The sequence below is a fragment of the Harpia harpyja genome, chromosome 3 (genome assembly GCF_026419915.1).
Source record: "Harpia harpyja isolate bHarHar1 chromosome 3, bHarHar1 primary haplotype, whole genome shotgun sequence".
NCBI lineage: Eukaryota > Metazoa > Chordata > Aves > Accipitriformes > Accipitridae > Harpia > Harpia harpyja.
In genome coordinates, this window is record NC_068942.1 from 42596027 (window position 1) to 42612991 (window position 16965).

General features: G+C 37.2%; 1 protein-coding gene across 8 annotated transcripts in view; it reads right to left on the minus strand.

Moving 5' to 3' along the window:
* Nucleotides 1–16965, minus strand: part of RBM25 (RNA binding motif protein 25) — a 37090-nt gene continuing 20125 nt past the window's right edge. For 7 of the 8 annotated variants that reach the window (XM_052782272.1, XM_052782274.1, XM_052782273.1 and 4 more), the window contains 12 exons: nt 15097–15150; nt 14755–14838; nt 10891–11171; nt 10111–10333; nt 9694–9783; nt 7944–8017; nt 7066–7216; nt 6394–6718; nt 5093–5367; nt 4561–4659; nt 2626–2673; nt 1–1590 (listed from right to left, as the gene is read on the minus strand). In XM_052782272.1, coding sequence (XP_052638232.1) covers nt 1498–1590; nt 2626–2673; nt 4561–4659; nt 5093–5367; nt 6394–6718; nt 7066–7216; nt 7944–8017; nt 9694–9783; nt 10111–10333; nt 10891–11171; nt 14755–14838; nt 15097–15150 — 1797 coding nt within the window. In that variant the 3' untranslated portion in view covers nt 1–1497. The remainder of the gene's footprint in view (nt 1591–2625; nt 2674–4560; nt 4660–5092; nt 5368–6393; nt 6719–7065; nt 7217–7943; nt 8018–9693; nt 9784–10110; nt 10334–10890; nt 11172–14754; nt 14839–15096; nt 15151–16965) is intronic. The other variant, XM_052782276.1, reaches the window with a different exon arrangement.

Here is a 16965-nt window from a genome sequence, read left to right on the forward strand (position 1 = left end):
TCAAATATATACATTTTTAATATCTGAAATATTTACATGGTGGAACCTTTACACGATCCCGTTTGTTAAGAACAGTGTTTTCAAGTGTCCTCTCCAGATACAAAGAACTAGTAACTCAACGTCACAGTTATGTTTTCTGAACAGGTCAACCTGTATCCTTCAGTTAAATACAATATAGAGATACTGGAACACCTTTACTTAATTTGTTTGCTATTAAGAATTGTGTTAAAAATTAAAAATGTTTTTGAGACAGTTTGCTCCCTGGAACACAGTCCTCCTGCAATCAAAACAGCTCATTAAACGTTATCGATTTGTCTTCTTACCCAGGTATGAGATAAAAAATGCAGTTTACAGTACATGTCATCATTTATACCATATCAGCCTATTTATAAAAACCCATACAAACAAGGCAGGAAAACATCACCCTCTTTTTGTGGACAATAGACTGCTTACAGTAGAAAACAAAAGTCGGGGCTAGTTTAACAGTTTGGATAAAAACAAGACTTCGGCTTCATTTGAAAACTTACTTGTCTTGACTTACTAGTTTTTGTCAACTGCTATGGTCAGTTACATCCAAACAGGTTATTTTTTTTCTAAATACTAAAAAAATGTTTTTAAAAATAATTTCTTTAAAAAAAAATCCATCTCATTATTTTGGAGACAGAAGGGATAATAGGGAAGGGCTAAAATGAAATGGAGCAGAAGATATCCTAGGTTTAAAAAAAAAAAAAAATTATTAAATAGCACTTATTGAATTTAGGTCCTGCTCTTGTTTTAACTGAGCAAAGAATAAAAAACTTCCTGCAATTTACACTTTCTAGGAAAGAAGCAGAGCGTCTGCAAGAGATTAAGTTCCCAGCTTCATTAGTAATTCTAAATGGGCAACAAAGTACCAAGACTGCCGCTGGTTCACATCAGAATGAAAAGTCTGAGGGAACTCCTTTTCCAGAGCCAGATGAGGGGACCAAATGAACACACAAAGCTGTTCTGTGAAAGCAGCCCAAGCCACTTATTTTTAAATTGTTTTCTGATCATTCCTTAAATAAAAAGAGAGTGTGCAAAAAAAAAAAAAAAAAAAAAAGAGCACCGATAAATTTGCAGTAAAATAATTTGTCTTCATCTGTAACTGATATAGTTCCACATTAAGTGCAAATGTTTTGCAAGACAGGGGCGCTTTTTTTTTTCCTTAATATTTACAAGAATCAGAGTAACATAACAAAATTACCAGAGAGCATGTACAGTAGCTGCAGCTTATAAAACATACCGGTAATTGTACCTTGTGAATTATAAAGAGAACCAATGCAGGATTCAGATAACTAACTGAGAAGGGTAAAGAGGGCCTCAGAGCAGAGGACAAAAAAATTCACATTTTCTACATAAAAAAATACAGGTCTCAAATCTCTGAGAACAGAGAAAATTTGAAGTCTTTGAATGATGGGGGGAAAAAAAAAAAAAAGCCCCAAATTGAAATGGAACCCTAGAAGCAAGGAGAGTGCTTTATTTCACTAGACCAATCTTCTTTGCTTCTGTCTCGTATATCAACAACCTCCACATTTTGACTATGAAAACTTCAGCTTCTTCATCTAGTACCTGTAGGAAATACACATTTTATAGATTATTTTTTAGGTTAAGCATTCCAGTTACAAAGACTAATTCTAGACACATCAGAACTACAAAGTGGAGGTAGTGTAATCCAAGTTAAGGGAGGCACTGGGCAAAACTTCAGTGAATTTGTCTGTCCTGCATTTGTCATCTGACTTGACTAAGCTCTAATTATATACTTGTATAATGCAGACATTGACCACTAAGAAATAAAAGTATCAGTATCCTAGTCCCCAAAAGCAGCTTGGGAAGAGGCAGAGAAATGGCAGGCTTGGGAAGAATGTAAGAACAGGACATACACATGTGGTATTGTCCCTTAATTTTCTCCTAGCCTCTGCTCATTTTCAGCCTGGAACTTCCTTGGATATTATATTAAGTAATGTCTCAATGGATTTCTCTTCCTTGAACTTATTATTCAGGCTTTGCCTCTCAGGAAGTTCTCCAGCTCACCTACTAGTCACACCAAGAACAACCTACAAAATTCTCCTATGAATCTGACTCCTACCAACTTTGTCTCCAAGTTTCCTTATTGGGAGAGAGTGAACAATTAGTTTTTGTTCACCCTTCAGTTTCTCTTTTCCAACACCAGGCAAAAAAGAGCTTTTACTCTTCTAGAGAAAAATCACCTTTTGGTCATTAATTAGGAATAAACCCACTAAACCACTAATTATAAGGACCTGGTTACAAGAATGGTACGGAATAGAAGTTTATATTTCTGATACATTTCTGTTATTGTTGATTCTTACTTCTACTGTTAGGGACAGAATCTTTGTTCTACATTTCTGAATACTGAGAAATTCTGGACAGGGATCAGTAATTTCTACCTAGATGCTGTAAATGCAAAATCATGCCTGTGCTAGCATGATCTGTTTAATCAAAACAGCTTTCATATCTAATGCATGTTTTCTATGCATGTTCTATGAACACCAAATATTTCTGTTATGGACTCCTACTATTTTGCAGAATTGACTATTAGCTTCAGTATAATGTAGAAAGTATATCAGTTACACAATTTCTGCTTACCATGGCAACATCATCCAGTATGCTCTGTGGTGAGCTGTGAGCCATAACCTGAAAGAAACAAATGTTTTTAGACTGAAAACTCAGAGTAAACCATATAAACATCTCTGGACAAAAATCAGTTACTTCTCAAGGATTTTGAATGCTTTTCACATGCAAAAAGTATTTACAGTTCATTAGTTCCTGGTATTAGCCAAGGCAAAAATTAGTATTAAACTACATCAGATTCCATCATAGTGAGTGCTAGTTTATGGCTAGTTACTGAGGAACAAGTTCTAGGAAGCTCCAGAGATTCAACAGGTTCTGTATTTGCTGGCTATTCTTGCATCCCCAATTAAGCTCTCCTTATTTAAGGAATAAGCTCCCCTTCTTTCAACACTGAATTCCTAATGGAAGACAAAGGCAAAATTCTCCCTGTCTCTCTCTTCATAACCAAATTTTCCATCTGCCTGTTAAGTATTTCAATTTTTTTTCAGAACCAAACAAGTTGTCTTTCAATACCAGAAAATGGCTGTGTGTGTATATATATATTTTTTAAGCTTGGCAAATATTCAACTTCTGCTTTTCACTTTCTACTAACCACCTGTGCCACAAAACTATCACTTGCTTTGCCTCTCATACAGTAGCCCTGAAAGATAAACCAAGACAAGCCATTATGAAAGTGAGTACCATGAAAGCTGAAAAGAGTTTTTGAAATTCCCTATTGATGAGAAGCAACAGAGCTGTCATGACAGATTTAATAAGGCAAGTTATCAGAATTTAGTTTGTAAGCAGCTCTGCAGAGTTGAGGTTTAAACAAGTCATGCAATGGCTAAAAGGTATAGCAGAATGACTTCTAATGCTAACTCTAAAACCTTAATATTTGCTTACTACTAAAGCAACAACAGCATCTAAAAAGCTTTTTAAGAAGTTAATCTAGCTAATCCAAAAATGTATGTAAAATCAAGCTACTGGCTTTTCTCCCCCTGAATTCACACAAATCCTATTTTTAAGTAAAAAATGTTAATGGCCAATGAGATATTAACTCTGAAATCTAATGATAAAACTAAGTTAAAACAGCTGCTCTTGTCAACTGCTCATTCCTTTATCAACTTCCACATGTTTATTTAACAGATAACAGAGAGCATCTAGCATGTACATATTATGCATAAGCATTAAAGGAGGTAACTTGTAAAACATTAGGGTACATACTGATTCCAAGTACACCAACTGTCTCTGCTGACCAATATCATAATTACAGAGAAACTAGGAACACACTGCCTTCAAATACAGATACTGCAGTGTCCTGGTTTCAGCTGGGATAGAGTTAACTGTCTTCCTAGTAGCTGGTACAGTGCTATGTTTTGAGTTTGGTATGAGAAGAATGTTGATAACACTCATGTTTTCAGTTGTTGCTAAGTAATGTTTAGACTAAAGTCAGGGATTTCTTAGCTTCTCATGCCCAGCCAGCAAGAAGGCTGGAGGGGCACAAGAAGCTGGGAGGTGACACAGCCAGGGCAGCTGACCCAAACTGGCCAAAGGGGTATTCCATACCATGTGATGCCATGTCTAGTATATAAACTGGGGGGAGCGGGGCTGGGGCAAATCACTGCTCGGGGACTAACTGGGCATCGGTTGGCAGGTGGTGAGCAACTGCATTGTGCATCACTTGTATATTCCAATCCTATTATTATTGTTGTTGTTGTCATTTTATTATTGTTATCATTATTAGTTTCTTCTTTTCTGTTCTATTAAACTGTACTTATCTCAACCCATGAATTTTACTTTTTTTTTTTTTTTTCCAATTCTCTTCCCCATCCCACTGGATCGGGGGGGAGTGAGTGAGCAGCTGCATGGTGCTTAGCTGCTGGCTGGGGTTAAACCATGACATGCAGTCATTGCTGCAGCTTAAATAGGGAGCAAACCGCAGACTTCACAAAGGAACTGGAAGATACTAACCTTAGAACAAACAAAGTCAACTAGCGTGGCTTCTTCTTCACCAATATATTCTATTATTTTCTTGTTGATCCACGGTCTAATTCGACGTTCCATTAGTGTCTGGAAAAAGAACCAAAACCCATCATTTCCATAAACTTTACTGTCTTGAAACAATACTGCCAGATAGGCAGCTGTAAGACCCAAACTGTTTAGCAGAAGATACATTTTGCTATCAATGAGATAACGCTTAGAGATCTGGCATCTGCAAGTATTTGACAGCCAAACATGTTTTTACAGGACCTTTTTTCCACCCTTCCATAAAACTGCTACACAATTTGTAGCAACAATTCAGAAGAGACTAAACAAAAATAAGCAGGCATACTTCAGAATAAGTATTATATATGGACAAGAAATACACTACTTAAGTTTGATTCCATTTGATGATGCTGCTTCAATCCACTAGGGTCCCAGGAACACTGTTTTTCTATTCAGTTCCAAGGTTTGTTTGGAAAAATTATGCTTTTTTGTGAATGGTTAAAAGAAATCAACTTACTGAATCCACAATTGACCAGTCAAGAGGATAAGCAAAGAGCTCTGGTTTTGCTGTGGGAATCTTCTCAATGAGACTCTTAATATGTTTACGTTTTTCTTCTGTGTTGACACTGCCTTTGATGCTGCTTTTATCTTCTTCTCCATAATCCAGGGGGACAAGTTTCCTTTTCCGGGGCACATCATCACTGTCTTCATCATCAAATTTATTGAAAACACTATCCACAGCAAGCTTCTTCCTTTTTACAGCATTGGGCTGATTAGGACTGTTGCAGGCACCTACAACCCAAAAGACAGAGTAACATATTCACAAACTGCAACTGAAGCTAGTTTGCTCTTCACACATTTCTTAAGGAATATCAGTTTGTATGTTATATAAATGTCTGTGAATGCCTAGCATCAGTGTCGTAATCTCTCAAACTCTGTTATAAAAATGGCAAAAGAGGTAAAGATCTCAAACGGAGTTTGTTCAAGATTTTTGAAAAATGGGGTCTTCTTTCTCTGCCCTGAAACCAGTTAGCACCCTCATTGAGGGAGGACTATAACATGAGTTCAAACCTCAGCAGAGACAGAGCATGGAAGTGAAAGGTTGCAATGAATCCAGCTGTAGGAAAAGCGTTAATCAGTTTACCTAACACCATACAGTCTCTCTTCATTCAAGATCTAACACATTGTGTGCTCAAACTGCAGCCCCAGTATAATTTAATCAAAATAATAAATAGTAAGTGCACAAACCTTCTGGAATACAAATATCCTCAGTTCTGCTGCTCAGAACAAAATTTTTTTTAAGACACGAGGAAATTGCTAAAGTACTAAGGAACTCTACACTCCCATTCACAATTGTCATCAATTCATTGTGCTACTCTAAGAAAAAGAAAAAATAATCTAATTTTCAGTTTTCTTCTTTTAGAAGAATCTTTGTGAACAAACATAAGAACTATCTAGGGCTTAAATCTAACATATACATCAATGAAAAGTAGCAATGAGTTTTAAAAGAGATATTTAGAGATCTATTAAGGTGAAAAACCATGTGGAAATAACTAATTCCAGCTCAGAGCATTCCTAAAAAATTCAAGCCTTGAGGATGCCAAAACTTCCGTCCCTTTTCCCCCTACAGATTTTGGAAGAACAGAGATTTATAAAACGTATCTTCTGGATAGAAGTCAAGCACAGCATCTGGATAACAACAGCTTGATACAAGTATATCAAAACATACAATATATTTGGAAAACTGTGTGGCTACTCAGCTTGGCATTTTTTTCATTCTGATCCCATATGGAACGTTAAAATAAAATGTAAACTTGCCCAATTTGAGGCTAAGTCCTATTTTGGGCCGATGCTCTTCCGGCTGCTGTTGATCAGGTGAATTTTCATGAGGGATAATAATGCCACAGGGAGACTCATCACCAGGTGTGTTAGGGGTTGCATTTCCACTAGCAGAAGAAACAGATGGGGCAGAACTGATGGGTCGTAAAGTTGGTTTAAGGCAGGGCTTTTGTTCAGGCTCCTCCTCCTCTTCCTCTGGCTCTTCTCTTTTTTCCTCTTTTTCTGCCTTTTCTTCCTCTTCTTCCTCAGACTCTGGCTCTTGTTTTATTTGTGGCTGCCTACGCCGCTCAGCCTCCTGCTCCATCTACAACGAAACAGACAATTAGCAAAAAAGAAGCTTTCTCAAAAACAGCACTGTTTGAAAGAATCTAAAGATCCTCTGTTTCCTAAAGAAGTCTCTGTTAGTCTGCCTGCAACTACTGCCATTATAATCAGAAATACTGATTAATCCAAATTTGTTTTTGAACTCCATCCAAACATGGATCTGGAAAGCTATTTTTTGTTTCCAGTGTTCTTACTGCTTATCTGGACTTCTTTTTAAGAAACAGGGAACAGAGCAAATATTAACTATCAGATCTCTGACATAATTTTGATCAATACCACCAGAATACCAAGGGCTCTTTTCTTCCTGTCACACCAACAGCTACTTACCCTCTGGAGTTCTGCATCTGGATCTGGGTGTCCTTCTGCCAGAAGGCGCTGCCTAATTTCTTCTAATTCTTCCTTTTCCCTTTTCCTATCCCGTTCATCTGCTTCCATCTCTTTCTCCCTGTCTCGTAGCCTCTTCTGAAGAGCACTACCCCTAAAAAAGATATGGATTTTGTATATCAAAGAACATTCCAATGAGAACCTTGTAACACAATACAAGAAGTATCTGATAAGAGATGTTATATTCCACTAAATGAAAGTAAGATTCATAAGAGCATCTGGTGTCCTTTATTTTTGTAACAGAGGAATCTAAGGTACCAGTTCCCAATCTTACAATACAGAATTTACCCCATCACATTAAACAGATGTAGAGAATGTGACAGCTGGTCTTGTTAGAAAACGAATCAAATTATTTTATAGGTTTTTACTTGACAAGAACCAGTTCTGCTGAATTAGTTTAATGCAAATTTTAGTTAGCCCCATGCTGAAGGATCTTCCCCATCTTTTACAGAGTTAACTAGCTTGTTCTTCGTACAATTTACAACTTCCTTGTAGTGAATTTTTTAGAGGCATGCTTGGTCCCTTCTCCCTGCCCCTAACTCCTTATTTTGGTATTACAGTGACCTCTGCACTGCCTCACCCACAAGTTAAGTGATAGGAAGGAGCAGCTACTCCCAAGCATTAACAAGTAGCAGTAAGGAGTTTCCTTTTTCCCTCTGGCATTTATCAAGTGACACTGAAATAATTTAGATAACTATATAACCCTTACATCACCACATAATCAGTCAAACAAACTCCGTAAGCCTCTGCCAACAAACCCCACAATTGTGTTAAAATGAACAATGAAGATTTTATCGTTAGGAATCAATACAAAGGCATACCTGTAGTATTTTGGATCATCTCTGTCATCATCATAATCTTCTAAGAATTCTTTTAACCGTTTGGCTTCTTTTGCCTGCAAGAAATTGAAACATAAGTATATGTTATAAAATGATTTCTGGTTTTCTCTCAAAGAGTTTAAAATTTAGTATTATTATTAATAAGTTTGGTTTACATCTACTATGCTTCAAACTAAAAATACAGAGTTCCAGACAGAAAATGGAAAGGTTTTGGAACTGCATCATCTTCCAGGGATCTGTCAACTTCCTATCATACATTCAATAGCAGATAGTACGTCCATTAGGTCCACTGGCATCATGTCTCTGATTTACAGACTACTGTTCTTTTATTAGCATTTCAAAGGGTTTTTAAATATACCGCTCCCCTGCTTTTTTTTTTTTTTACATCACAAAAGAGGATCAAAGTTCCTGTTCTTTAAATCTGTAAGTCTGGTATTGGATATTTTAACATGGCAGCTTAAGTGTATTTTATCACTATTGTTTTGTTTCAGTAGCTGTGCTTTTTAAAAAAGATTTAGTTATGCACAGAGACAAATCTAATGGATACTTCTAGGATAAGTGCTCTCCTGCTGCGTTACTAATCCAAACCATGTGGCACTATTAATGCACAGACCTGAGACTGAAGGGGGCAAGAGGCATAGAGGGGACACATTTTTTCCCCTCTCTGATTAAAAAAAAAAAAAAAAAAAAGCAGTTCTTTAAAGAGAACACAAATTAGGACATTCTAACCTGTATCTAAGCAATATCTTTAAACCAACAGTAAGGTATTTCTATGCTAATGACTTCGAGAAACAAATTACAATAATGGTTGTAAATTCAGCACAAAATTTAACACTGCTCTCTACAACTGCCATTCATACCCAGCATCTAGGAAGATTATGAATAGGAAATATCCTTGAGTCATTCTCAAACGCTTTTTTCCCCTCAACCATTTAGGAGGAAAAATTAGATTCCACATAAAGCAATGTATTTTCTAATTCTCTCTCCCCCCCAACCTTCCTTCCTGTGTCCCTTTGCATATTTTGCTTTGAAGCAATTCACAATACATCTCCTGCTTAGAATGCTCTCATATCTTCTCTCCTTCTCTGAGAGAATTATGAAGTGAAATAACACCACCATAATTTAAAACCAACTTCTTTACACTTTAGCACAAAACTACAAGATTACAGAAATATCTATCTTCCAAAGGTGTCTTTTGGGACAAAACTTCCAAGGGTTACACTGATAACTGTGACAATTTCACAACTAATGAACTAAAGACAGACTTTTACAAAGTGCTTAGATATATTATAGAATATTATATCATATATTATAGAAGGTTCAGGCACACGAGCAGGTTGGAAGTAAAAAGACTGGTCTAGTTCCACCTGCATTACATAGAACATACAGTAGGTTTTGCTACATATCTGACACAAATACAGGGTACAGATGTAATAGTGCACGATGATCAAACCACAGTATTTTGCAGCTGCCTACATCTCATTCTTTTGCCTTCACAAGACCAAGCCACTAGGCTTTGTTTTCCAGGCTCTCAATAGTACTCCCACTTATTAGACATCTGCTGTTCCAAGTCTTATTAACTCTTTTTTTTTTTTTTTAATAAAAACATAAATGGTGTTTATACAAAATGAGAGTTTTACCACTATCCATCAAGACAGCAGCAGAATGTTCCATTCTAAATGGGACCCAAAGAACAAGGGGGAATAATTACAAGTAAAACTGTAAGACTTACCATTTCCCTTCTTCTTTCTTCTTCCCTTTCAGCCTCTTTCTCATATTCTCGACTTTTCTTCCGTTCTCTGATTTCCCAGTTTTTAAGACGCTACAACAGAAGAAAAAACACACACTCCAATCTCAAGAACATTGAGGAGAGCAGTACTACTTTGGAGTTAGTTTGGATTATTTTTTAAAACCAACTGCATTAAAATTAAGCAAATTATTTATTTGTAAGTTAAAACACTAGAATAAGAAGTCCAAAATTGTTCTGACAATGACTTACACATTCTGCCCCGATTCATGTAGTCAAAGGATTAAAAACGTATTTAGAAACAGGAGAGGGAGAAGGAATTATATGTTTTACAGTAGAAGACTTATTATCATGCCTCAGAAACAATTTTTCCCTTAAGGAACCTTAAAAATACCAACCTACCTCTTGGTACGCAGCTTCTTTTTCCCGCAGTTTCCTCTCTAGTTTTCGGCGTTCGTAGGCATCTTCTTCATCTTCTTCTCGGTCTCTCTTTTTATCCTTCTCCCGTTCTCGTTCCCGTTCGCGTTCTCTTTCCCGTTCCCGTTCGCGTTCTCTTTCCCGTTCCCGTTCGCGTTCTCTTTCCCGTTCCCGTTCGCGTTCTCTTTCCCTATCTCTGCTTTTTTCTCTGAAGGAAGGAAGGAAGTCCAAAGTTAAGTGCAGAGCTTTCCTCTCCGCTCAATCAAATGATTTAACTTCAAATGCATAATGCACTATTTATAGCATCTTGCAAGTTACTCTTCTTCTGCAGTTGTACAAGATGATTAGCTGATATAGCAATGGGCATAAATCAGTATTTCTAATGTATTCAAAACCCCATTTACTTAAAAGTAGTTGTTTGAGCACTAACCATTAAATAGTGATATCTACAGAAACTAAGCGTGAGCATATGGCAATTCTTACATATGGCTTACAGACAACTTGAACCCTACTGACAAGATGATTTAAAGTGAAACAGCTATTTTTTCTATGGTGAAAAGGGAAAAAGCAGCATCTAGAGCCTGACATGATTAGGCACAGTTTAAGACTGAAAGAAAATACAGCATTTTCTAAAATTTTAATTTCCTATCTTTACTCTGATCTTCCAAAAGGACCATTCGCTTTTGAGTGACAGCTGATCTGATGAACTATACGCACTTAGTACTAGGGAAAAACTGAAATAAATAGCAACTCAAACGCATTTACCTTGATCTACTCCGATCCTTGTTGCGATCTGAACTCCTTTCACGATCTCTGTCACGATCTCGGTCTCGTTCGCGGTCTCTGTCTCGGTCCTTAGTTCGGTCACGATCCCTATCTCGCTCTCGTTCACGCTCCCGTTCCTTCTCCTTCTCTCGTTCACGCTCCCTCTCTCTTTCACGCTCCCTCCTTTCTCGTTCACGCTCCCGTTCCCTTTCTCTTTCTCTGCGTTCTTTTTCAATTTCCTGTCTTTCTTTCTCCTTTTTGCCTTTTTCCTCCTCCAGTTTCTAAAAACCAACAAGAGAACTTTCATAGTTAATTTTGTAGTTACAGGAACTGGATATTCCCGACGCAACACACAAGGCTGGTAATGGAAATACCAAAACCGCCACTGATTTTAAAATATTAAATAGGGTTTGGTGGGTATTTTTTGGAACTCATAAGTATGAAATCAAAATGCAGCAATCACAAGACTAAGTTTCGTGCAAAAGCATAGATCTACACAGACCAGCAATCTCCAACCTTAGCAGAGTAGGGCTGGCCTCATATTATAAGCTGACTAAACTGCACATACACAGTGCACTGCCAGTCATGATTCAGGTGGGCCACAAATTCCATTGGCCCTATAAGCCACTTGGGTACAAGCAAAGTGAACTTCTAGCTGATAAAATTAATTCTGTTCAACTAGGAAAATATCTTTCAGTGGAATGCTTACTGGGACAGTGAGTTGTTTCCCAAAAAGTCTTGGCAGACCAAAACTGTCCTATATGAAAACTTGGGTAAAGAAATTTATCCACTTACACATAGTGCATGTGGTTAAACACTGAAGAGAGCTGCAACCTTTCCCCTTTTCCCTCCCTAAAAAAGTTCTAACAGTTCATTGGTAAGAATTGGACTCTGCAGAATGGAATCCTTAACTTCCACCACTGCAAGATGGAGAGAGTTAAAAAAAGGTTGGAAATAGCTCTTTTGAAACACAGAAACTAAAGGGTTACCTGCTACAGTTTTACTAAAAATTGTACAAAATTGCCACTTTTTTTTCAATTAGAAACAGTTCCTATGACCAGAATTCCTATAAGACAATAGAAAATACATCAACAGAATGATAGATAAATCCATCCTTGGAAGCAATTGTTATGTGTTAACTTACAGATGCTGTGCTAGGACATGGACCGCCAACACTGGATTAACCTTGCCTATAAGCTATGTTTCTGGGAGGAAGAGCAAGTACACGGTTCACAAATATACCAAATAACAACCAAATATACCAAATTTCAACCTGATGGATGCCAGAATACCACTTTTTTGAACAAATATTGAGCAGAATAAACAGGTTTATCCCCTTTGGCTCCACGTTTACCATCACTGAAATGAAATTAAAAACTGGAACAATGAAACAGCATTTTCTCTGGTTTGGTTTTTTTTTTTTCTTTTCTTTTAAACAAAGCATTTAAGACAACTTTAAAAAGCAATCTTACCTGATAAGTGTTCTTCTGCCATAGGCACAGGGACCAGAGAACCGACAAAGGATTACAGAAGTAAAGCTAATTCACTAGTGATTAATGTATCCAGTGAAACTACACTGCATTGATAGCACAATACAGGCAAACTAATGTTGGATACATTGAAATCACAAAAGGAAAAAGGGACTAAAAATGGTAGGAATTGGTAGAAAACTGATATGAAAAAACAAAACTTAGATTCTACGATATACACTGGGCTGAAAACCAGTTTCTAAAGGACTGTATTTTACAGGAGCTTTACAGTGTTAAACCTCAGTACGGTCAGATGTTAAACAAGGTTGTCAACTTTTAAAAATCGAACTTACCTCAAATTTCATATACTTTTAAAGAAAAGTTTACATACTGAAGTGGTTGATACTTACAGGTTATCTTAGATGTTCCAATAGAAATTTCTTTGGTTGAACTCCTGCTTTTTTGTCACTCTCAAAAACTTTGTTCGTGGTGAGATTTCTCAAGAGAGTGGGTTTCCTTTTTTTTTTTTTAATATATATTCACACAAGTGTAAATACACACACACAAGTCTTGGTGTATTAAAACCCATTTTGTAGGTCCTTTCTTAAAATCCAATTGAAAAAATAAATTGATCTATTTTGTAATCAAAATCTGACCTCATCAACTTCTATCAGCCTAAGTAAGAGGATCTGAAAGGGTAATGGGATGGGAAGAGTATCAGATAAATTGAAGTAATGAACAGAAATGAACAGGTAGAAGAATTATAAATCTTACCTTGAGCTCTCTTCAGACTCGTCCGTGCTGTAAATGGACGCCCCCTGCAATGCTGATACCCTGACAGTCTGTGGTTATTTTTTTATAAACTCATACCAAAAACATGCAAAGGTTCACTGTGCTCACTAGCCAGCTGCTAAAGATTCAACAGCCCCTTTTAAACATATCCAATATACACAATGACTACTTTCAGTTGATTTTTAATGTTAAGAAACCCAAAATAGCCCCCCAATAATACAGATTAAAGGCAGTAAAATGCCCAACAGCTTCTGAAACAATGAAGCATGGTTTTTGTTTTTTTGTTTTGTTGGTTGTTTTTTAAAAAAAACTTGTTACTTGTTTGCATCTTAGTACCAGTGACAACTTGGGGCTCGGAATTGAACACAATTCTACTGAAGTTTCACCACTGACCAGTTTCACATTCAATTGCTGAGCTTCTCCAGATGATTTCTTCTAGAATTTTTCCCCAGGTTTTTATCTCCAACAACTTCAGTCAAGAGAAAAACTGAATACGTGTACATACAACAATGTGTAGTCACTTGTGTTTACACTGATACAGTTGTGTGAAAACATGGTACCATCCCCAGTGACTGCATGTGGTAAAGCTGAATAACACGGGCATACTTCACCTTGCTGTACCTTCAACATTTTCTTTAACGTTGACTTGGGAGTATTTTGAAATAAAAGTGTGTGCTCAAAAGAGGAGCTTGTTGATACTTCCCTAGGCCAAGGACCATTCCAGTCTTGTTGGGGAAAAAATAATACCAACTTTAAGCTAAACATTAAAATAAGAACATTACATGCATAGTTGTGCTTTACTATCCGCAAGTATCATATTCCAAAGCAGAAACATTCACAGATGCACTAGCATTAGTGGAAACTTCTGTAAGTGGGAACCCTGAGGTGGGACTTGATGTGCACAAACATTTCCAAGCCAGTTACCCCTTTGCATATTTTTCTGAGGGGGCATCCATAAGTATAATAAAAAACAGAAGCTCATACTTACATCCTATTCCATGTTACTTTCCAAGCTGTGAGTTTCATCTTGCATTAGTCACCATATGATCTCTATCATAATGGTGGGGGTCAATGAATAGATTAGCTTTATGGGAATTTACAGTTCTTCCATGCATCTAAAGTTTGGTAAGTCTGGTAACCACTGACCTAGTTTTAATCTTCCCCCACTCTTAACTTAGAACTATTAAAATAAAAGACTTAAATTTAATTCAAGTTTCAACTCTTCATAAAATCTTGGATTATGTTACAAATCTACCTACAGAAACACACTCAAGTGTATGTCTTATACTGCAGCCCCGTTTATCCTTTAGTTATAAATATCTTGACTTAATGTATGTGTAGAAACTTAAGTTGCCTTTATTCATGTTAAAGTGAGAAGACTGCAAAATACTCAGTAGCAATCAAAGTCTTAGCATAAAGATGTCAAGGGCCACTTTAACGTGGTAGTTGTCTTTTTTTCGACTTGTAAAGAACTATATGTATATTAAACCTAATACAAACATCATTTTAAGTGATATTGCAATGTACTGCTAAATTTTATAATAGTGGTTTTTGGATTTTGAAAAAGCCTAATTTGTATCAAGTGCAAAAACAAGAATACTACCTTGTGTGTGTCTCTGAATTTACTGATCTCTCTTGATATCAGGTCTCTTTTGTCTTCCTCCATTTCTATAGCATTTATATCCTCCTAAAAAACAAGGGGGACAGGAGGAAAAGCATTAAGAGCCATCTGCACAGACATAGGAGAACAAGAGAAAAGCTGAAGGTTAGAAGTTTTCAACCAGTCTTGCAAGAGATAAATAAAGTCCTTCTGCAGTACCAAACCTGACAGTCTGATGTTAATGAGTGAAAAAAAAATAAATAAAAAAATCAGATGGACAAGAGTCACAAATCTGGCAACTAGCAGTAAACATAGTCATTGTCAAAGCCTACAATGTAAACGAACCTTGGTGATGAGTGGATAAGGTATCAGTGGGGCCACTGGAAATCTGCGGAAAATCTGCGGAAAAATCCACGGAGATTTTTTTTTTTAAAAATAGATTGCACACTACTCTGAAAAACAATGTTTTGTATGTTTGTACTACAAAGCAATATTGTATTGCTGTGAGCTCATTTCTTTGATTCAACAAAATTACAGAAGAACCTCGCTAATTCTCCCTTCTCTGAACTACTTAAAATACATAGTGAGGTCTCATATTAGTAAGACTTCACTGTATTACAAGTGTACTACAGGATATTAGTATGCTATGGTAGCATCATAAACAAGACTAAGCTACACTTGCCAATATAAATGATCAGTATATTTGCGGTGGGTATGTCTTGATGTTATTTACTCGCTAATTCGCAAAATTTGGTAGATTGCGCCTACTAACTAATAGTTAGTGCGAATTAGCGAGGTTCCCCCGTGCTTGAAATTGAAAAACAGATTCCACTCACTCTCAGTTCCCCGCACACATTTTCAACTCCCCCACACCAGTCATGCCTTCATCCAGAAGAACTAACAGACTCTGCTGCTAACACCAGCGGGAGTCTTCTTCACACCAAGCTCTTCAGGGGACAAAAGCCCCAAAGCTGGCAAGTTTCCCTGCCCCCCCCCACCCCGCACCCAACCATATATCTGCATCCATCTTCCCTTTCCCCCCCACCCTCCACAGTCCTTCTCTCCCCTCTCCTTTAAGGACAAGAGAGCAATGAGCTAGGACCATCTCTTCACTCCCACCTCTATCCACACAGGCCAAAGATGGCAACTTCCAAGTTTCTTTTCCTCCCTCCCAATATGGGAAGGATGATGGGGTGTAATTTCAACCCACAAGTGCTATATAATTAGGAAGAGCTTATTTGTCTACTTGACTAGCTCAGATTGGTCAAATTCTACATCATACAGAGCTAGCAGAATATCCCTCTGTCCCAGGGACATACTCAGCACCCAGGTCTTCCAAGACTGCAGTGGTATCTTACAATGTTTAACTACCTGGCATTTTTCATGGCCATATATATATATATATATACATCTATATATATATGTACCCACAGGACAATACACATTGTAACAATGCTTGTAACAAAAAATACAGCTGATAGCATTAGACAGTGACTCATTTGTAAATTCTCATCCAAGACAGCATCTTCTCCCAAAGGGAGGGAGAGGAAAGAAAAACAAATTCTCAGCTCAGCACTCTTATACCTCAGGTCAGCCATGGCTAACAATGTTGTGGGGAAGTTATACTCGCTCCCTGAGGGAGATGTTGCTTCTTGCACCACAGTTAAACTCCATGAGCATTTGAAACTGCATTATTGCCTTGGAATAGGTACTTTGCAGAAGACTTAAGTGGGCAAAAATCTTGGTCAATCAATTTTCCAATCTCTTTCATATTAGGTGCAGAATGGTAGGCGTGAAAGCCTGTTTTCCCATGGTTAGAAACTTGGCTGGAAAAGCTAAGTCTGAGTTTGGTCATTCTTATTCCCCCTTCTCCAGTTTGTTTTAATCCATAAAAAGGTCATCCACAGAAGCAGGTCTAAACCAGAACATTCATTCCTGCTTAACAGGGTTTTTTTGCATTACACAATATATAAAAACCAGCTGATCAAATCCAGCCAAATTGAGACATGCGTGTAAAAGTGATTTTGTAAGGCAAGAAGATTATAATACGCCTTTCATCCCTGAAAGATCCCTCCAGGGTTTGTGAGGTATACATATATACAACTAATGAAGTACTTCCACATCTGGGGAGACAGCTGCAACCAGTTGGATCAAGGCGCACTACAAGAATGCATAGTATAAGCAGAGAGAAGAAGAATTTTGTCAAAAATTACC